A 22,030-nucleotide genomic window follows, 5' to 3' on the forward strand; every position below is an offset into this window, starting at 1 on the left:
TATATAATATAGGGGTGCACATATATAATACGGGGTGTATATATAATATAGGGGTGCACATATATAATGCGGGGGTGTATATATAATATAGGGTGCACATATATAATACGGGAATGTATATATAATATAGGGGTGCACATATATAATACAGGGTGTATATATAATATAGGGGTGCACATATATAATACGGGGGTGTATATATAATATAGGGTGCACACATATAATACAGGGGGTGTATATATAATATAGGGGTGCACATATATAATACGGGGGTGTATATATAATATAGGGGTGCACATATATAATACGGGGGTGTATATATAATATAGGGGTGCACATATATAATACGGGGTGTGTATATAATATAGGGGTGCACATATATAATACGGGGTGTATATATAACAGGGGTACACATATATTATAGGGGGGTGTATATATAATATAGGGGTGCACATATATAATACGGGTGTATATATAATATAGGGGTGCACATATATAATATGGAGGTGTATATAATATAGGAGTGCACATATATATTAGGGGGTATATATATAATATAGGGATGCACATATATGATATGGAGGTGTATATATTATATATAATATAGGGGTGCACGTGTATAATACAGGGGGGTATATATAATATAGGGGTGCACATACATAGTATAGGGGGGGTGTATATATAATATAGGGGTGCACATACATAGTATAGGGGGTGTGTATATATAATATAGGGGTGCACATACATAGTATAGGGGGTGTATATATAATATAGGGGTGCACATACATAGTATAGGGGGTGTGTATATATAATATAGGGGTGCACATACATAGTATAGGGGGGGTGTATATATAATATAGGGGTGCACATACATAGTATAGGGGGTGTATATATAATATAGGGGTGCACATACATAGTATAGGGGGTGTATATATAATATAGGGGTGCACATACATAGTATAGGGGGTGTATATATAATATAGGGGTGCACATACATAGTATAGGGGGGGTGTATATATAATATAGGGGTGCACATACATAGTATAGGGGGTGTGTATATATAATATAGGGGTGCACATACATAGTATAGGGGGTGTATATATACTATAGGGGTGCACATACATAGTATAGGGGGTGTGTATATATAATATAGGGGTGCACATACATAGTATAGGGGGTGTGTATATATAATATAGGGGTGCACATACATAGTATAGGGGGTGTATATATAATATAGGGGTGCACATACATAGTATAGGGGGTGTGTATATATAATATAGGGGTGCACATACATAGTATAGGGGGTGTATATATAATATAGGGGTGCACATACATAGTATAGGGGGTGTATATATAATATAGGGGTGCACATACATAGTATAGGGGGTGTGTATATATAATATAGGGGTGCACATACATAGTATAGGGGGTGTATATATAATATAGGGGTGCACATACATAGTATAGGGGGTGTATATATAATATAGGGGTGCACATACATAGTATAGGAGGTGTATATATAATATAGGGGTGCACATACATAGTATAGGGGGGTGTATATATAATATAGGGGTGCACATACATAGTATAGGGGGTGTGTATATATAATATAGGGGTGCACATACATAGTATAGGGGGTGTATATATAATATAGGGGTGCACATACATAGTATAGGGGGTGTGTATATATAATATAGGGGTGCACATACATAGTATAGGGGGTGTATATATAATATAGGGGTGCACATACATAGTATAGGGTGTGTATATATAATATAGGGGTGCACATACATAGTATAGGGGGGGTGTATATATAATATAGGGGTGCACATACATAGTATAGGGGGTGTATATATAATATAGGGGTGCACATACATAGTATGGGGGGTGTATATATAATATAGGGGTGCACATACATAGTATAGGGGGTGTATATATAATATAGGGGTGCACATACATAGTATAGGGGGTGTGTATATATAATATAGGGGTGCACATACATAGTATAGGGGGGGTGTATATATAATATAGGGGTGCACATACATAGTATAGGGGGTGTATATATAATATAGGGGTGCACATACATAGTATAGGGGGGTGTATATATAATATAGGGGTGCACATACATAGTATAGGGGGTGTGTATATATAATATAGGGGTGCACATACATAGTATAGGGGGTGTATATATAATATAGGGGTGCACATACATAGTATAGGGGGTGTGTATATATAATATAGGGGTGCACATACATAGTATAGGGGGTGTATATATAATATAGGGGTGCACATACATAGTATAGGGGGTGTATATATAATATAGGGGTGCACATACATAGTATAGGGGGGGTGTATATATAATATAGGGGTGCACATACATAGTATAGGGGGTGTATATATAATATAGGGGTGCACATACATAGTATGGGGGGTGTATATATAATATAGGGGTGCACATACATAGTATAGGGGGTGTATATATAATATAGGGGTGCACATACATAGTATAGGGGGTGTGTATATATAATATAGGGGTGCACATACATAGTATAGGGGGGGTGTATATATAATATAGGGGTGCACATACATAGTATAGGGGGTGTGTATATATAATATAGGGGTGCAGATACATAGTATAGGGGGTGTATATATAATATAGGGGTGCACATACATAGTATAGGGGGGGTGTATATATAATATAGGGGTGCACATACATAGTATAGGGGGGGTGTATATATAATATAGGGGTGCACATACATAGTATAGGTGGTGTATATATAATATAGGGGTGCACATACATAGTATAGGGGGTGTATATATAATATAGGGGTGCACATTACATAGTATAGGGGGTGTATATATAATATAGGGGTTGTCACGATATGGTATGAAATATCATAAGTTTAGTGCTCTTGTCAGCCCAGGATGTGGGCTAGGAGGCCCCCCTTGACTTTTGCTTCAGAGTTGAGCTTGCTTGCCAATGTAGATGGGGGAAGTGAGTTTTATTGACGAAAGGCATTTACGACCCCCAGTTCCTGTAGTAGTAAGTGCTCAGCTTTAACAGTTAGAGAAACTTCTAGAACCATGCGGTCCTTTGTTCGGTTATTGTGAGATATTAGACAAACTATTTAGGATAGTGGGATGATAAATACATATTCTTTATCTCCGTCGAAGCATCTACCCATCACTCTAAACACCGTCGCCTAACTCCATCGGGGGAAGAAGTAGGGATTGCTCTGTAAATAATAGGACATATTTGATCTCCTTAGAAAGCTCATGTTAATACAAGCTCTATGCTGGGTGTGATATGACTCTGATATGTACTGGGACGGAGTTATAAGCATTAGACCAATTTGTATCCAAGTTACTCAGACTGAAAGGTAGGAGGATCTGGAAAAGCCAGCCCTTTCTGTGAGGTCACAGACTGTAGATTATAAAGTTGTGGCCAGATCTCCCGGCTCAGTCTTCTTCTTCTCTTTTCCTGTGAGCCCTGAGCAGCACATCCAATGAGCTGGGATGTCTGGCTGACTGCCATGCAATGATCTGAGAAATGTGAGTGTTATCGTTTCTTCCTTTAATCCTTTTATTTTCATAATTACCTTGTACATATTTGCAATTGTCTCATTTGTAACATCTTTGTAAAATATTTTATAAACACTGCCTAAAAATCATTTATGGGGTATCATATTTAATACTAGTTCGTCCTTCCTGCTCTAAATACGTACCCTGTCTCTGAAGGGAATTACGCTACTATTTTGGGGGTTGGCTCCAGACCCGTTCAATTGGAGCTGGTGGCAGCGACCGTGTGCCGGCTTTTGGGGGTCCCTGTAGCGACTGCGGCTTGATAATTATTGTTCCTGCCTGAGTGGGAGTAGTTATCGCGTTGCTGCAGTGCACCCAATAGCCAGTACATAGCAGGCAGCGTTTCTGGCGACTAATCACCCTAGGTGCAGTACCTAATCTGACCTGAGAGAAAGGGGGGCGCCAGAGAGCTGCAAGGTTTAAGTGGAACTGCAAGCGGGATATACACAAATCCCTGCAGTTCATGGTATACTGAAGAGCAGTGGGATACCTAAAATAAGCCCCTGCTGTAAACAAGAGGTCAATAGCCTCGTGTGTGTTTTTTTCATCACATTGTGGCAGTGGAGGGATAACTAGGATAAGGCCCCCTGCACATGTGACAGCCGGCTGCTGGTCTAAGGTCACCCCAATCCGTGACATATTGTAGGCAGCGGCTAAGGGATCTTGACAGTCACGGTGTGAATCGTGACATATTGGTGGCAAGGCGGTGGGATATTAGAGCATTAGTGATTTGGTTTGAGCAATCATTCCTCTCACTAAAAACTTGCAGAAAGTTCTTGCGAGAACTCTGCGCAAATAAGTTTGGAGAACGAACTCAGTGTTTATTAGTCTTGAGACAATTGTGTGTACTGGTGATTATCCCCTCCCTTTTTCTTCGTTTTTCTATCCTATCTTTTATTTGGCAACCATGGCAACGAAAGGAGAAGCCTGGTACAACCAGCAGAAGAAAGACACTCTTGCTGGGATATGCACGTATCATGGCCTGAACCCCCAGAGCATGACCAAGACTCAAATGGTCGCTGAACTGGTGCAATGGGAAGCCGCTCTAGACCACTCACAGAGCCCAGAGGCCGCAGATGCCAGCACCAGCGAACGTGGTGCTGCAGCAGAGGTTCAACCACTGAATACGGGCCCTACTGGCAACCAGGGGGGTGCAGACCACCTCCTGCAGCTGGCTCTGCAACAATGCTCCGCAGATGACCTGGACCGACGTCTGCAGCTGATCCAGCAATACCAGGAGCGAGCCGAGGCCCGAGCCGAGCGAGAGGCCCAAGCGCAGCGGGAGTACCAGCTGCAGATGGCCCAACTGCAAATGCAGGGGTCGTCCCAGTCAAGTCGTGAGCCCAGCAGCGCTCAGATACCGAAGCCCCGGCCCGACCACTTTCCTGTTATGGAAAAGGATGGGGACTTGGACACTTTCCTGCGGGCCTTTGAGAAAGCCTGCAGACAGTACCGGCTGCCTGGGGACCAATGGGCACGATACCTGACACCAGGACTGAGAGGAAAAGCTCTGGAGGCGTTTGCTGCACTCCCTCAAGAACAAGATGGTGACTATGAGGCCATCAAGCAGGCTCTGATAGCCAAGTACCAGCTTACACCCGAGGTGTACCGTAAAAAGTTTCGGACCCTCCTACGTGGCCCACACGACAGTTACAGTGATGTGGTGCATAGACTGGGGACCCACTTTGACCAGTGGACCCAAGGACTGTCAGTGACCACCTTTACACAGCTGCGAGACCTGATGATCAAAGACCAGTTCTTCCGTCTTTGCCCAACTGAAGTGCGACAGTTCGTGATGGACAGAGAACCCAACGATGTGACGAAAGCAGCGCAGATTGCCGATGCCTATGAGGCCAACCGTAGATCGGAAGTGCGGAAGCCAGTCACCACCAGCTGGAGAGGGGGTAAGCCTGCAGCCAACGCCAGTACCCCTGCCAGCCAACACACCAGAGGTCCTGTCCCCGTGGCCAACAGCACCAGACCTACCACCGAACTTCGCCAGTGTTACCACTGCAGGCAGACTGGACACCTCAGTCACCAATGTCAAGCCAAGCAGAAGAACTCCTCATCCCAGGCCCCAGGGCCTAATGCAGCAGTTCTTTTGGTGGGTGGTGTGGCTGGGAGGGTGTGTGACAACGTACAGCCCGTCACTGTGGGAGGTCGTGTTGCTACAGGCCTCAAGGACACCGGGGCTGAACGAACCCTCATCCGACCCGAGCTGGCGGCCCCTGAAGAAATCATTCCGGGGAAAACCCTAACTGTCACTGGGATTGGGGGCATCAGCTGTCCCTTACCGATGGCCCAGGTTTTTATTGATTGGGGAGCCGGGAGCGGGGTGAAGGAAGTGGGGCTGTCTGATAATTTGCCCACTGATGTTTTGTTGGGGACTGATTTGGGGAGGTTGTTTGCATACTACGTCCCTGACACCCCTCCCCAATCTGCTAATAAGGGTAAAGTTAACCCTGGTGATGATGATGATGATGATGATGGGAAATCGCATGTGTTACCTGACCATGCTTTATCTTGTAATGATGCATCTGTTAACCATTTTTTCCCTAGGATTGATGGTGAAAATGTTGTACCTGTGCCAACTGTACCTGATAACGCTGTTTCTATGAAAGTTGATGTGTCCATAGGTACAGGAGTGCTCAGCCAAGTCGCTCTGCGGAGTGAGACGGCTGAGGAACCCCTAGCAGGGGCAAGTGTCGGTGCTACCGGAAATGGGGAAATACATGGGAACCGTGAGGAAGGTGATGCCATGCAATTGACCAGTGCCACTGAGGAAGGTAACTGGCCCATAAGTAGCAATGCTCCTGAGGTAATGGGGGTGGATGGGGAGGTAGAGCCCATAGCAGCGTCGGCTGTTGGGTCTGTAGAAATCCCCGGGGAGACAGCCTACGTAGCTGCTGTCACCCGCAGTCAGAGTGCCCGGAACGCAGATACCTGTCTGCCTTCCGGACCCTCCTCAGTCATCAGTGTGACTGAACCAGAGGTGGACCCAGTGCAGGTCCCAGAGGGTTCCCGTGGGGAAGGGACCCTGACATCGCTTTTGGCTTCCCCTAGCCAGGAGTTTCAGGCCGCTCTACACACAGATGCGAGCCTAGAGAGTTTGAGACAACTCGCCGGGACGTCATTCTCTGAAACTGATAAGGAGAAGGTGTTCTGGGAAGGAGGAAGGTTGTACCGGGAGACAGTACCCGGAGAATCACAAAAGGAGTGGTTGAGGGAAAGACAGCTGGTCGTCCCACAGCAATTCCGGGGTGAGTTGTTGCGGATTGCCCATGAGATCCCGCTAGCTGGACACTTGGGTATCAGCAAAACTAAGGCCCGGCTGTCTCAACACTTCTATTGGCCTAAGATGGGGACAGATGTGTCAAACTACTGCCGCTCCTGTGTCACCTGTCAAAGAGTGGGGAAGGCGGGGCCTGCTCTTAAGGCTCCCCTGATGCCTTTGCCAGTGATAGAGGAGCCTTTCCAGAGGATTGCGGTGGACATTGTGGGCCCGCTGGCCGTCACCAGCAGCTCTGGAAAGCAATATATTCTTACTGTGGTAGACTACGCTACCCGGTACCCAGAGGCAGTAGCTCTGTCGTCAATTAGGGCAGATAAGGTGGCGGATGCCCTGTTGGCCATCTTTTCACGTGTAGGATTTCCCAGGGAAATGCTTACTGATCGAGGGACCCAATTTATGTCTCACCTAATGGAGGCTCTCTGTAAGAAAATGCAGGTGAAGCACCTGGTATCGAGTGCGTATCACCCACAGACCAATGGCTTGTGTGAACGCTTCAATGGTACCCTCAAACAGATGCTACGCATGCTGGTTGAGACACAAGGGCGCGACTGGGAGCGGTACCTCCCACACCTGCTATTCGCTTACAGAGAGGTTCCGCAGGCCTCGACGGGGTTCTCACCCTTCGAGCTCCTGTACGGCAGGCGAGTCCGGGGACCCCTTGGGTTGGTAAGAGAATCCTGGGAAGAGGAGCCGAACCCTTCTGAAGTGTCCATAGTGGAGTATGTCATGCGCTTCCGTGACAAGATGCAGACCTTGACGCAGTTGGTGCATGACAACATGACGCAGGCTCAGGCTGATCAGAAGCACTGGTATGACCAGAACGCCCGGGAGCGGACCTACCACGTGGGTCAAAAGGTGTGGGTGCTGGTTCCTGTACCAACGGATAAGCTTCAGGCAGCCTGGGAGGGCCCGTACGTCGTCCACCAACAGCTCAACCCGGTCACCTATGTGGTCACGCTTGACCACGCTCGGGGTAGGCGAAAGGCCTTTCACGTCAACATGATGAAGGCTCATCACGAACGTGAACCTTTCGTCCTACCGGTCTGCAGCGCACCCGAAGACGGGGAGGAGGACACCCTCCTGGACATGCTGGCCCAAGCCAAGGCCCGTGGGTCCATTGAGGACGTGGAGGTAAGCGCCTCGCTAGATGAACCACAGCGGTTGCAGTTGCAAACCACCCTGGAACCCTTCCGGGTCGTGTTCTCCAACCGGCCTGGAAGGACTGAGTTAGCGGTCCATGAGGTGGACACCGGGAATCACGCCCCACTACGGCGAACACCCTATCGAATCTCTGACCAGGTGCAGCAGATTATGCGCCAGGAGATCGATGAGATGTTACAGCTGGGGGTGATTCGACGGTCAAAGAGCGCGTGGGCCTCACCTGTAGTTCTCGTGCCAAAGAAGGACCGGACCACCCGGTTCTGCGTGGACTACAGGGGGCTCAACGCCATTACAGCCTCTGACGCGCACCCAATGCCGCGCATCGAGGAGCTGCTTGAGAAGTTAGCTGGCGCAGAATACCTGACAATAATGGATCTGAGTCGCGGATACTGGCAGATTCCCCTGAGCCCCGAGGCGCAGGAGAAGTCCGCCTTTATCACACCCTTTGGACTGTACGAGTCCACGGTCATGCCCTTCGGCATGAAGAATGCCCCTGCCACTTTCCAGCGGATGGTCAATCTCCTGCTTCAGGGACTGGAGAAGTACGCTGTGGCGTACTTAGATGACATTGCCATCTTCAGTCCCTCCTGGGATGAACACCTGCAGCATCTCGAGGAGGTGCTCGGGCGAATTCACCGAGCAGGACTGACTATCAAGCCGGGAAAGTGCCAGATGGGCATGAGGGAGGTTCACTACCTGGGGCACCGGGTAGGTGGAAACACCCTGAAACCGGAGCCTGACAAAGTGGGCGTGATCGTGAACTGGCCCACTCCCAGGAACAAGAAACAGGTGATGTCCTTCCTGGGCACTGCAGGGTACTATAGGCGCTTCGTGCAGCACTATAGTAGCCTGGCAAAACCTTTGACGGACTTCACCAGGAAGAAGCTACCCCACATCGTCAACTGGACAGATGGCTGTGAGGGGGCCTTCCAGGCGTTGAAAACAGCACTGTGCAACGCCCCTGTGTTGAAAGCCGTCGACAGCAGTCGACCGTTCTTGGTACAGACTGACGCCAGTGAGTTTGGCCTTGGTGCTGTGCTCAGCCAGGTTGACTCGGAGGACCAAGAGCACCCCGTGTTGTACCTGAGCCGGAAACTTTTGCTGAGGGAAGTGGCCTACTCCACCATTGAGAAGGAGTGCCTGGCCATAGTCTGGGCCCTGCAGCGCTTGCAGCCCTACTTGTACGGTCGCACCTTCACTGTGGTGACCGACCACAACCCTCTGCGCTGGCTAAGCACCATGTGTGGAACCAATGGCAGGTTGCTACGCTGGAGCCTTGCCCTTCAGCAATTTGACTTCACCATTGAACACAAAGCGGGCAGGGAGCATGGGAATGCAGATGGACTGTCCCGCCAGGGTGAACCCACGGAGGTGCGCATGGAGGCATACCGAGAGGTCCTGCCGCCGTAGCGCACGCCAAAAGGGGGAGGTGTCACGATATGGTATGAAATATCATAAGTTTAGTGCTCTTGTCAGCCCAGGATGTGGGCTAGGAGGCCCCCCTTGACTTTTGCTTCAGAGTTGAGCTTGCTTGCCAATGTAGATGGGGGAAGTGAGTTTTATTGACGAAAGGCATTTACGACCCCCAGTTCCTGTAGTAGTAAGTGCTCAGCTTTAACAGTTAGAGAAACTTCTAGAACCATGCGGTCCTTTGTTCGGTTATTGTGAGATATTAGACAAACTATTTAGGATAGTGGGATGATAAATACATATTCTTTATCTCCGTCGAAGCATCTACCCATCACTCTAAACACCGTCGCCTAACTCCATCGGGGGAAGAAGTAGGGATTGCTCTGTAAATAATAGGACATATTTGATCTCCTTAGAAAGCTCATGTTAATACAAGCTCTATGCTGGGTGTGATATGACTCTGATATGTACTGGGACGGAGTTATAAGCATTAGACCAATTTGTATCCAAGTTACTCAGACTGAAAGGTAGGAGGATCTGGAAAAGCCAGCCCTTTCTGTGAGGTCACAGACTGTAGATTATAAAGTTGTGGCCAGATCTCCCGGCTCAGTCTTCTTCTTCTCTTTTCCTGTGAGCCCTGAGCAGCACATCCAATGAGCTGGGATGTCTGGCTGACTGCCATGCAATGATCTGAGAAATGTGAGTGTTATCGTTTCTTCCTTTAATCCTTTTATTTTCATAATTACCTTGTACATATTTGCAATTGTCTCATTTGTAACATCTTTGTAAAATATTTTATAAACACTGCCTAAAAATCATTTATGGGGTATCATATTTAATACTAGTTCGTCCTTCCTGCTCTAAATACGTACCCTGTCTCTGAAGGGAATTACGCTACTATTTTGGGGGTTGGCTCCAGACCCGTTCAATTGGAGCTGGTGGCAGCGACCGTGTGCCGGCTTTTGGGGGTCCCTGTAGCGACTGCGGCTTGATAATTATTGTTCCTGCCTGAGTGGGAGTAGTTATCGCGTTGCTGCAGTGCACCCAATAGCCAGTACATAGCAGGCAGCGTTTCTGGCGACTAATCACCCTAGGTGCAGTACCTAATCTGACCTGAGAGAAAGGGGGGCGCCAGAGAGCTGCAAGGTTTAAGTGGAACTGCAAGCGGGATATACACAAATCCCTGCAGTTCATGGTATACTGAAGAGCAGTGGGATACCTAAAATAAGCCCCTGCTGTAAACAAGAGGTCAATAGCCTCGTGTGTGTTTTTTTCATCACATTGTGGCAGTGGAGGGATAACTAGGATAAGGCCCCCTGCACATGTGACAGCCGGCTGCTGGTCTAAGGTCACCCCAATCCGTGACATATTGTAGGCAGCGGCTAAGGGATCTTGACAGTCACGGTGTGAATCGTGACATAGGGGTGCACATACATAGTATAGGGGGTGTATATATAATATAGGGGTGCACATACATAGTACAGGGGGGTGTATATATAATATAGGGGTGCACATACATAGTATAGGGGGTGTATATATAATATAGGGGTGCACATACATAGTATAGGGGGTGTATATATAATATAGGGGTGCACATACATAGTATAGGGGGGGTGTATATATAATATAGGGGTGCACATACATAGTATAGGGGGTGTATATATAATATAGGGGTGCACATACATAGTATGGGGGTGTATATATAATATAGGGGTGCACATACATAGCATAGGGGGTGTATATATAATATAGGGGTGCACATACATAGTATAGGGGGTGTGTATATATAATATAGGGGTGCACATACATAGTATAGGGGGGGTGTATATATAATATAGGGGTGCACATACATAGTATAGGGGGTGTATATATAATATAGGGGTGCACATACATAGTATAGGGGGTGTATATATAATATAGGGGTGCACATACATAGTATAGGGGGTGTATATATAATATAGGGGTGCACATACATAGTATAGGGGGTGTATATATAATATAGGGGTGCACATACATAGTATAGGGGGTGTATATATAATATAGGGGTGCACATACATAGTATAGGGGGTGTATATATAATATAGGGGTGCACATACATACACACTGTTGCACACATTTTGATCAGACATTTCTCTGCTCAGGTGTGGGCCGTTATGCCGTTTGCTACCGAGAGGTGTCGCTGTGTGCCTGACAGTTTCCCGCCTGTCACCATATGCCCTGCTCGCCGCTGATTGGCGGGATCGCAGTTGTGTCGCCTCTGATTGGCTGCAGTAGTTGATACTCGCCCGGTATTGGCTGTGTGTGTCGGAGCTGTGCGCAGTGTTGGCCTGTGGCTCCGGTGACCCGTCACTCAGTGACTCCCGCTACAGCCGCTGTCTGCCATGTTGTTCGGTGTCTCCCGGGCCGTGAAGGCGGCGGTGGCCTTCGCAGTGTTCGGCGTCCTGCTGCAGCTCGTTCGCGGCTGGCTCAGCTCCAAGGCCTACGTGTTCAGCCGGGAGGAGATCGCAGGCCTCGCCAAGGAGCACTCCGGTAACGGCCCCCACACCGGGCACTGTATGAGAGGGACCGTGACTGAGGAGGAAAAGGGGGGAGGGGACCGTGACTGAGGAGGAAAAGGGGGGAGGGGACCGTGACTGAGGAGGAAAAGGGGGCGGAGGGGACCGTGACTGAGGAGGAAAAGGGGGGAGGGGACCGTGACTGAGGAGGAAAAGGGGGGGGAGGGGACCGTGACTGAGGAGGAAAAGGGGGCGGAGGGGACCGTGGCTGAGGAGGAAAAGGGGGCGGAGGGGACCGTGACCGAGGAGGAAAAGGGGGGAGGGGACCGTGACTGAGGAGGAAAAGGGGGCGGAGGGGACCGTGGCTGAGGAGGAAAAGGGGGCGGAGGGGACCGTGGCTGAGGAGGAAAAGGGGGCGGAGGGGACCGTGACCGAGGAGGAAAAGGGGGCGGAGGGGACCGTGACCGAGGAGGAAAAGGGGGCGGAGGGGACCGTGACCGAGGAGGAAAAGGGGGCGGAGGGGACCGTGACCGAGGAGGAAAAGGGGGGAGGGGATCGTGACTGAGGAGGAAAAGGGGGCGGAGGGGACCGTGACCGAGGAGGAAAAGGGGGCGGAGGGGACCGTGACCGAGGAGGAAAAGGGGGGAGGGGACCGTGACCGAGGAGGAAAAGGGGGCGGAGGGGACCGTGACCGAGGAGGAAAAGGGGGCGGAGGGGACCGTGACCGAGGAGGAAAAGGGGGCGGAGGGGACCGTGACCGAGGAGGAAAAGGGGGCGGAGGGGACCGTGACCGAGGAGGAAAAGGGGGACCGTGACCGAGGAGGAAAAGGGGGCGGAGGGGGACTGAGGAGGGGGAGGGGGGCCGTGACCGAGGAGGAAAAGGGGGCGGAGGGGGACCGTGACTGAGGAGTTGAGGGGGACCGTGACTGAGGCAGCAGGATTGTGACTTGCTTTTGCACCGTCTCGCCTCCTCCTCGCCCCCGTCTCACCTTCCCTCGCCCCCGTCTCACCTTCCCTCGCCCCCGTCTCACCTTCCCTCGCCCCCGTCTCACCTTCCCTCGCCCCCGTCTCACCTTCCCTCGCCCCACAGGTCTGGACTATGAAGACGCCTTCTCCAAGATCATCATTGAGCTGCGGAAGAAGCACCCGGGACACATCCTGGCGGACGAGGACCTGCAGTGGGTGTTTGTGAATGCGGGCGGCTGGATGGGGTCCATGTGCCTGCTGCACGCCTCCCTCACAGAGTATGTGCTCCTCTTCGGTACAGCGGTGGATACCAGCGGGCACTCGGGTGAGTTTGGGGCAGTTATGGGGGAGGTGACGGCTTCCTCTTGTACCTGCTGCGCACAAGGTGCTTGATGCCGTGGTTTAGGGTCAGCTGCTGAATGTGCCCTCGCCGGACGATGGTGGGTCACTGTAGTCATTCCAGCCTCCTGGTCCGGCAGTTGGGACCGCCAGCCATCTGCAGTTGGGACGCCCAGTCATGTGCGGCCCTTTGACCCAACCCCCCCCCCCCCCCCGGTGATGTGCGGTGCTCTGACCCCCCTAGTCGTGTGCGGTGCTCTGACAGACCCCCCCCCCCCCCCCCCCCCAGTCGTGTGCGGTGCTCTGACCCCCCCAGTCATGTGCGGTGCTCTGACCACCTTGTGGTGTCTGAAGCATCAGAGAACCACTAGTATGTTTGTGGTATCTTTGTTTTTCCACTTTATATTTTTTTGTCCACTTTTGTGCGTTTGCCCTCAATTTATTATTCTAGTTGCACCTTTTTTAGGGCTGTTTTACACGCTCTCGCCTGTTTGTTTTTTTGTCTTATTTTTCTGCTTTTGTGAGTTAAACGACTGCAGATGTTTTCGCCAGATTCATCAATTGTGAATTTTAAAGTTGCAAAATTTGGCACAACTCCACTCTACTACCATCCTGCAGCGATGTATGTATGTTTAAAAAAAAAAAAAAAGTCTTGAAAATGGATAAACAAGAAAACTTGCAGTGAATATCGGCCAAACCGCAAGATAAAAAAAAGAAAAATGACTTAAAAAAACTGCAAATAATAAGAATCTGGGCCAAAAACTTCTGATGTGCTGATGAAATGTTTCTAACGGCTGCCCTTTCATTGTAGGACGCTACTGGGCAGAAATCTCCGATACAATACTGACCGGAACCTTCCGCCAGTGGAAAGAAGGAACCACAAAGAGCGAGATCTTCTACCCTGGTAAGCGAACAGTGACTGCAGAATAGTGAGTGCAGCTCTGGGGTATAATACAGGATGTAACTCCGGATCAGTAATGTATGTACACAGTGACTGCACCAGCAGAATAGTGAGTGCAGCTCTGGGGTATAATACAGGAGGTAACTCAGGATCAGTAATGTAATGTATGTACACAGTGACTGCACCAGCAGAATAGTGAGTGCAGCTCTGGAGTATAATACAGGATGTAACTCAGGATCAGTAATGTAATGTACGTACACAGTGACTGCACCAGCAGAATAGTGAGTGCAGCTCTGGGGAATAATACAGGAGGTAACTCAGGATCAGTAATGTAATGTATGTACACAGTGACTGCCCCAGCAGAATAGTGAGTGCAGCTCTGGGGTATAACACAGGAGGTAACTCAGGATCAGTAATGTAATGTATGTACACAGTGACTGCACCAGCAGAATAGTGAGTGCAGCTCTGGAGTATAATACAGGATGTAACTCAGGATCAGTAATGTATGTACACAGTGACTGCACCAGCAGAATAGTGAGTGCAGCTCTGAGGTATAATACAGTATGCAACTCAGGATCAGTAATGTAATGTATGTACACAGTGACTGCACCAGCAGAATAGTGAGTGCAGCTCTGGGGTATAACACAGGAGGTAACTCAGGATCAGTAATGTAATGTATGTACATAGTGACTGCATCAGCAGAATAGTGAGCGCAGCTCTGGGGTATAATACAGAAGGTATCTCGGGGTCAGTAATGTATGTACATAGTGACTGCATCAGCAGAATAGTGAGCGCAGCTCTGGGATATAATACAGAAGGTATCTCGGGGTCAGTACTGTCGCTGCTGGTGCTCTGTGTGGAGTAGATTGGTCACATGTGGATAATGGGTTGGGGCAGACTATGATCTCTGCTGCCCTGTAGTCTGGGATGCTGGATTATTGGACTTCGCTCTGTAGATTCCGTTGACGTGCCGCGCTTTCTCTTTGTGCAGGAGATACCATTGTGCATGGAGTGGGGGAGGCCACGTCTGTTCAGTGGAGTGCTGGGACATGGATGGTGGAGTACGGCCGTGGCTTTATTCCCTCCACCTTGGGCTTTGCTCTGGCAGACACCTTGTTCAGCACCCAGGACTTCTTAACCCTCTTCTACACCGTCAGAGTTTATACCAAAGGGTTACTCCTGGAAGCCAACACCTACCTGTCTGACCTGGGGGTCTTCTAACTGCGCCCCATCCTGGAGACCGGGGGCAGCTCTGGCATTAACCAGCAGATCATCTGTGATCACATGGGTCTACAATGTGGTGTGGCCCTACCCAGGGGCCTCGGAGTGAGAGTTGGGGCCTGTCATCTGTGAATGTTCTGCCCTCTGGATAATTGCCTCTAATCCTCTGTAATTCTCAAACCATTTTAATTATTGTTACCTGAACCAAAGGCTCGTTGTACGCGGAACTCCTGTGGGGCAAAGAGATGGAAAACTGTCGTTCTCTCCGCTCCCATCACTACATTTTTATCATCGCCTCTTTTTTTATATTGCAAATTATAAATTATTGCTAAAAGAATATTTTTAATAAAACCACGAAGAACTGTAATGTTTCTGTATGGCGGCGCCATAAGATTTCTTATGAGAGATGGTAATGCTGCTGTTGTAGCAGCCACTATCCACCAGGGGGTGGTATACACTACAGCTCTGCTGTGAGGAGGGGTGTAGTACCACGTGGTCAACTGTGAACAAAGACATTCCAGGGATACTGAAAACTGCCGTCCGTCATGACACGGGGTTAATAGTACTGTGCCCACTGCCGTCCCTCCTGACACGGGGTTAATAGTACTGTGTCCACTGCTGTCCCTCCTGACACGGGGTTAATAGTACTGTGCCCACTGCCGTCCCTCCTGACACGGGGTTAATAGTACTGTGTCCACTGCTGTCCCTCCTGACACGGGGTTAATAGTACTGTGCCCACTGCCGTCCCTCCTGACACGGGGTTAATAGTACTGTGTCCACTGCTGTCCCTCCTGACACGGGGTTAATAGTACTGTGCCCACTGCCGTCCCTCCTGACACGGGGTTAATAGTACTGTGTCCACTGCTGTCCCTCCTGACACGGGGTTAATAGTACTGTGCCCACTGCCGTCCCTCCTGACACGGGGTTAATAGTACTGTGCCCACTGCCGTCCCTCCTGACACGGGGTTAATAGTACTGTGCCCACTGCCGTCCCTCCTGACACTGGGTTAATAGTACTGTGCCCACTGCCGTCCCTCCTGACACGGGGTTAATGGTACTGTGCCCACTGCCGTCCCTCCTGACACGGGGTTAATGGTACTGTGCCCACTGCCGTCCCTCCTGACACGGGGTTAATGGTACTGTGCCCACTGCCGTCCCTCCTGACACGGGGTTAATGGTACTGTGCCCACTGCCGTCCCTCCTGACACGGGGTTAATGGTACTGTGCCCACTGCCGTCCCTCCTGACACGGGGTTAATGGTACTGTGCCCACTGCCGTCCCTCCTGACACGGGGTTAATGGTACTGTGCCCACTGCCGTCCCTCCTGACACGGGGTTAATGGTACTGTGCCCACTGCCGTCCCTCCTGACACGGGGTAAATGGTACTGTGCCCACTGCTGTCCCTCCTGACATGGGGTTAATGGTACTGTGCCGACCTCTGGCCCTCCTGACATGGGGTTAATAGTGCTGTGCCCGCTGCCTTCCGTCCTCGCACAGGCCGGTTAGTAACAGGGCTCGCTTCATAAACCCCGGTTTCATAATTTCTATATATGTCATGGAGTGGGAAGGGGTTAATCCCATATGACGTACTATCCCATCAAGGTGGGGTGGGCCTTAATTCCCACCGACGGGATAGTACGTCATAGTGATCGGCCGCGCTCAAGGGGGGAGCGGGGCCGGGTGTCAGCTGCCTATCGCAGCTGACATCCGGCACTATGTGCCAGGAGCGGTCACGGACCGCCCCCGGCACATTAACCCCCGGCACACCGCGATCAAACATGATCGCAGTGTACCGGCAGTACAGGGAAGCATCGCGCAGGGAGGGGGCTCCCTGCGGGCTTCCCTGAGACGATCGGTACAAGGCGATGTGCTCACCTTGTACCGAGCGTCAACTCCCTGCAGTCCCTGGATCCAAAATGGCCGCGGGGCTGCATCCGGGTCCTGCAGGGAGTACTTCCGGGTGCCGTGCAGGCGCTGGTAAGCCTGCACGGCTGTATGTCAGATCGCCGATCTGACAGAGTGCTGTGCAAACTGTCAGATCGGCGATCTGTGATGTCCACCCCCTACCCCCCCCCCCCCCCCTAGGACAAAGTAAAAAAAAAAATTTCCACATGTGTAAAAAAAAATAATAAAAAAAAAAAAATCCTAAATAAAGAAGAGGAAAAAAAAAATATTCCCATAAATACATTTCTATATCTAAAAAAACCAAAACAATAAAAGTACACATATTTAGTATCGCCGCGTCCGTAATAACGCAACCTATAAAACTGTCCCACTAGTTAACCCCTTCAGTGAACACCGTAAGAAAAAAACGAGCCAAAAAACGCTTTATTATCATACCGCCGAACAAAAAGTGGAATAACACGCGATCAAAAAAAGTGATATAAATAACCATGACGCTGAAAACGTCATCTTGTCCCGCAAAAAACGAGCCTCCATATAGCATCATAACCAAAAAAATAAAAAAAAGTTATAGTCCTCAGAATAAAGCGATGCCAAAATATTTTTTCTATAAAATTGTTTTTATCGTATAAAAGCGCCAAAACATAAAAAAAATGACACAAATGAGGTATCGCTGTAATCGTACTGACCTGACGAATAAAACTGCTTTATCAATTTTACCAAACGTGGAACGGTATAAACGCCTCCCCCAAAAGAAATTCATGAATAGCTGGTTTTTGGTCATTCTGCCTCACAAAAATCGGAATAAAAAGTGATCAAAAACTGTCACGTGTCTGAAAATGTTACCAATAAAAACGTCAACTCGTCCCACAAAAAAACAAGACCTCACATGACTCTGTGGACCAAAATATGGAAAAATTATATGTCTCAAAATGTGGAGACGCAAAAACTTTTTTGCTATAAAAAGCGTCTTTTAGTGTGTGACAGCTGCCAATCATAAAAATCCGATATAAAAAACGCTATAAAAGTAAATCAAACCCCCCTTCATCACCCCCTTAGTTAGGGAAAAATAATAAAATTAAAAAAATGTATTTATTTCCATTTTCCCATTAGGGCTAGGGTTAGGGTTGGGGCTAGGGTTGGAGCTAAAGTTAGGGTTGGGGCTAAAGTTAGGGTTAGGGTTTGGATTACATTTACGGTTGGGATTAGGGTTGGGATTAGAATTAGGGGTGTGTCATGGTTAGGGGTGTGGTTAGGGTTACAGTTGGGATTAGGGTTACGGGTGTGTTTGGATTAGGGTTTCAGGTAGAATTGGGGAGTTTCCACTGTTCAGGCACATCAGGGGCTCTCCAAACGCGACATGGCGTCCAATCTCATTTCCAGCCAACTCTGCATTGAAAAAGTAAAACAGTGCTCCTTCACTTCTGAGCTCTCCCGTGCGCCCAAACTGGGGTTTACCCCAACATATGGGGTATCAGCGTACTCGGGACAAATTGAACAACAACTTTTTGCGGTCCAAGTTCTCTTGTTATCCTTGGGAAAATAAAAATTTGGGGGGCTAAAAATTTTTGTGGGAAAAAAAGGATTTTTATTTTCACGGCTCTGCGTTGTAAACTGTAGTGAAACACTTGGGGTTCAAAGTTCTCACAACACATCTAGATAAGTTCCTTGGGAGGTCTAGTTTCCAATATGGGGTCACTTGTGGGGGGTTTGTACTGTTTGGGTACATCAGGGGCTCTGCAAATGCAACGTGACACCTGCAGACCAATCCATCTAAGTCTGCATTCCAAATGGCGCTCCTTCCGAGCTCTGCCATGCGCCCAAACAGTGGTTCCTGTTATGATCCGGTGACCTTGGAGCAGCATGAGACTTTCTCAGGAGTAGGTGGAACCTGTTCTGACCGCAAACCCTAAACTGTCACCGCAACTAGAAGTAGCTGTGGGGTGTACCTAACACATCCTAGACACCTCGACACAGCCGGAGGACTTAATACCCCTATAGATGGAAATGGGAATTCTATCTTGCCTCAGAGCAGAACCCCAAAGGATAGGCAGCCCCCCACAAATATTGACTGTGAGCAAAAGAGGCCACGCTAGCTAAATAGGAAAGGTTAGGACAGAATACTAAGCGGTCAGTATTAAAACCCTAAAAATATCCACAGCAGATAATACAAAAATTCCACCATCTAACTAAAGACATGGAATGTGCAAAAAGAAAAAAAAGAGAGCATGAACCGCACATCCCAAAATCATACGTTGATCTAAAGCCGCTAGGCAAAAATTTAAATACTGACCATGAGGTTTTCAGTTTAACATTCTGATCAGACTGTATGAAGCCCACTGCCCCTTCACGGCAAACCTCGTAGTGGGTCCTAACGGGGCGGAGCCGTGCGGCGACCACCGCCGCAGCGGCCATGCACCAGCAGGGCGGACGGCCTGTTGCCCCACAGCACCCATGCTGCGAGACTGAGTCCCCAAGACTCCAGACCGCGCCGCCCCACCAGCACAAAGCCACAGCAACAATGGCCGCCACACAGCACCAGCACCAAAATGAAGGGAGCATTTCAACTCACCTTCCTCCAGCTCTTCAGTGAGAGCCAAAATGGGCTAGACCCCTTACTTTGCAGTCTCCTGCTAATTAAAATCACCTGAGCCAAATGGGAGGAGTGCTGGTCCAAAAAAAGAGACAAGTACATGCTATGTGCAAAAAGAAAAAAAAGAGCATGAACCGCACATCCCAAAATCATACGTTGATCTAAAGCCGCTAGGCAAAAATTTAAATACTGACCATGAGGTTTTCAGTTTAACATTCTGATCAGACTGTATGAAGCCCACTGCCCCTTCACGGCAAACCTCGTAGTGGGTCCTAACGCCCTAACGGGGCGGAGCCGTGCGGCGACCACCGCCGCAGCGGCCATGCACCAGCAGGGCGGACGGCCTGTTGCCCCACAGCACCCATGCTGCGAGACTGAGTCCCCAAGACTCCAGACCGCGCCGCCCCACCAGCACAAAGCCACAGCAACAATGGCCGCCACACAGCACCAGCACCAAAATGAAGGGAGCATTTCAACTCACCTTCCTCCAGCTCTTCAGTGAGAGCCAAAATGGGCTAGACCCCTTACTTTGCAGTCTCCTGCTAATTAAAATCACCTGAGCCAAATGGGAGGAGTGCTGGTCCAAAAAAAGAGACAAGTACATGCTATGTGCAAAAAGAAAAAAAAGAGCATGAACCGCACATCCCAAAATCATACGTTGATCTAAAGCCGCTAGGCAAAAATTTAAATACTGACCATGAGGTTTTCAGTTTAACATTCTGATCAGACTTAATTAGCAGGAGACTGCAAAGTAAGGGGTCTAGCCCATTTTGGCTCTCACTGAAGAGCTGGAGGAAGGTGAGTTGAAATGCTCCCTTCATTTTGGTGCTGGTGCTGTGTGGCGGCCATTGTTGCTGTGGCTTTGTGCTGGTGGGGCGGCGCGGTCTGGAGTCTTGGGGACTCAGTCTCGCAGCATGGGTGCTGTGGGGCAACAGGCCGTCCGCCCTGCTGGTGCATGGCCGCTGCGGCGGTGGTCGCCGCACGGCTCCGCTCCGTTAGGGCGTTAGGACCCACTACGAGGTTTGCCGTGAAGGGGCAGTGGGCTTCATACAGTCTGATCAGAATGTTAAACTGAAAACCTCATGTTCAGTATTTAAATTTTTGCCTAGCGGCTTTAGATCAACGTATGATTTTGGGATGTGCGGTTCATGCTCTTTTTTTTCTTTTTGCACAAAGACATGGAATGTATATCTGCATCTCCTGAGAATCCAACTTGACTGAAATATCCAAACACAGTCTAAGCTGGGCAAGAAAAAACATTGAATAGTACTGAATTGTAAAGCACACAGCATGTGTGCTGTAGAAACAAAACCAGACACTTATCTTTGCTGATTTGGCAGCAGGGCTTGAGGAACCAGACAGAGATGCAAAACCTCCAAGAACAATGGACAACTGGCAAGGGCTAATGAATCCTGCACACCTAAATATCCCAGTCAGAGCTGCAATCAGCAGGGACACCTGCCCAGGATTGCAACCCAGGGACAACTGCATTACTACCAACAACCACCGGAGGGAACCCAAGAGCAGAATTCGCAACAGTACCCCCCCTTGAAGAGGGGTCACCGAACCCTCACCAGAGCCCCCAGGCCGATCAGGTCGAGCCAGATGAAAGGCAAGGACCAAATCAGCAGCATGGACATCAGAGGCAAAAACCCAAGAATTATCCTCCTGGCCATAACCCTTCCATTTAACAAGGTACTGAAGCCTCCGCCTCGAAAAGCGAGAATACAAAATCTCAACCACATACTCCAACTCCCCATCAACCAACACAGGGGCCGGAGGATCAACAGAGGGAACAACGGGCACCACATATTTCCGCAATAAAGATCTATGGAAGACATTATGGATAGCAAAAGAAGTCGGAAGGGCCAATCGAAAAGACACCAGATTAATAATCTCAGAAATCCTATAAGGACCAATAAAGCGAGGCTTAAACTTAGGGGAAGAAACCATCATAGGAACATGACGGGAAGACAACCAGACCAGATCCCCAACCCGAAGCCGGGAACCAACACACCGACGACGGTTAGCAAAACGTTGCGCCTCCTCCTGAGACAATACCAAATTGTCCACCACATGAGCCCAAATCTGCTGCAACCTGTCAACCACAGAATCCACACCAGGACAGTCAGAAGGCTCAACCTGCCCCGAAGAAAAACGAGGATGAA

The 22,030-nt window shown here is 49.2% G+C and overlaps 2 protein-coding genes across 3 annotated transcripts in view; one reads left to right on the forward strand and one right to left on the reverse strand.

Annotated features, from left to right (window-relative positions):
- Nucleotides 1–11,857, reverse strand: part of GALT (galactose-1-phosphate uridylyltransferase) — a 127,607-nt gene extending 115,750 nt beyond the window's left edge. The window contains exon 1 of one of the 2 annotated variants that reach the window (XM_077281318.1): nt 11,731–11,857. Coding sequence is in view for 1 of the 2 variants with exons in the window: in XM_077281316.1 (XP_077137431.1) it covers nt 11,542–11,561 (20 nt within the window). In the remaining variant the exon portion in view is untranslated. Of the gene's footprint in view, nt 1–11,541; nt 11,577–11,730 lie in introns of those variants that run through there. The other variant, XM_077281316.1, reaches the window with a different exon arrangement.
- Nucleotides 11,827–15,734, forward strand: SIGMAR1 (sigma non-opioid intracellular receptor 1). The gene is made up of 4 exons (XM_077281321.1): nt 11,827–11,974; nt 13,031–13,231; nt 14,057–14,149; nt 15,138–15,734. Exons 1-4 carry the CDS (start codon nt 11,827–11,829, stop codon nt 15,365–15,367), a joined length of 672 nt encoding a protein of 223 aa, XP_077137436.1. The 3' UTR covers nt 15,368–15,734.
- Nucleotides 15,735–22,030: the final 6,296 nt, after the last annotated feature.

Source organism: Ranitomeya variabilis, chromosome 1 (genome assembly GCF_051348905.1).
Source record: "Ranitomeya variabilis isolate aRanVar5 chromosome 1, aRanVar5.hap1, whole genome shotgun sequence".
NCBI lineage: Eukaryota > Metazoa > Chordata > Amphibia > Anura > Dendrobatidae > Ranitomeya > Ranitomeya variabilis.

Coding starts and splice junctions, on each gene's coding strand:
- SIGMAR1 (XM_077281321.1), top strand. CDS start 11,827: ATGTTGTTCGGTGTCTCCCGGGCCGTGAAGGCGGCGGTGGCCTTCGCA. Junction 11,975..13,030: donor CCTCGCCAAGGAGCACTCCG/GTAACGGCCCCC, acceptor CTCGCCCCACAG/GTCTGGACTATGAAGACGCC. Junction 14,150..15,137: donor GAGCGAGATCTTCTACCCTG/GTAAGCGAACAG, acceptor CTCTTTGTGCAG/GAGATACCATTGTGCATGGA.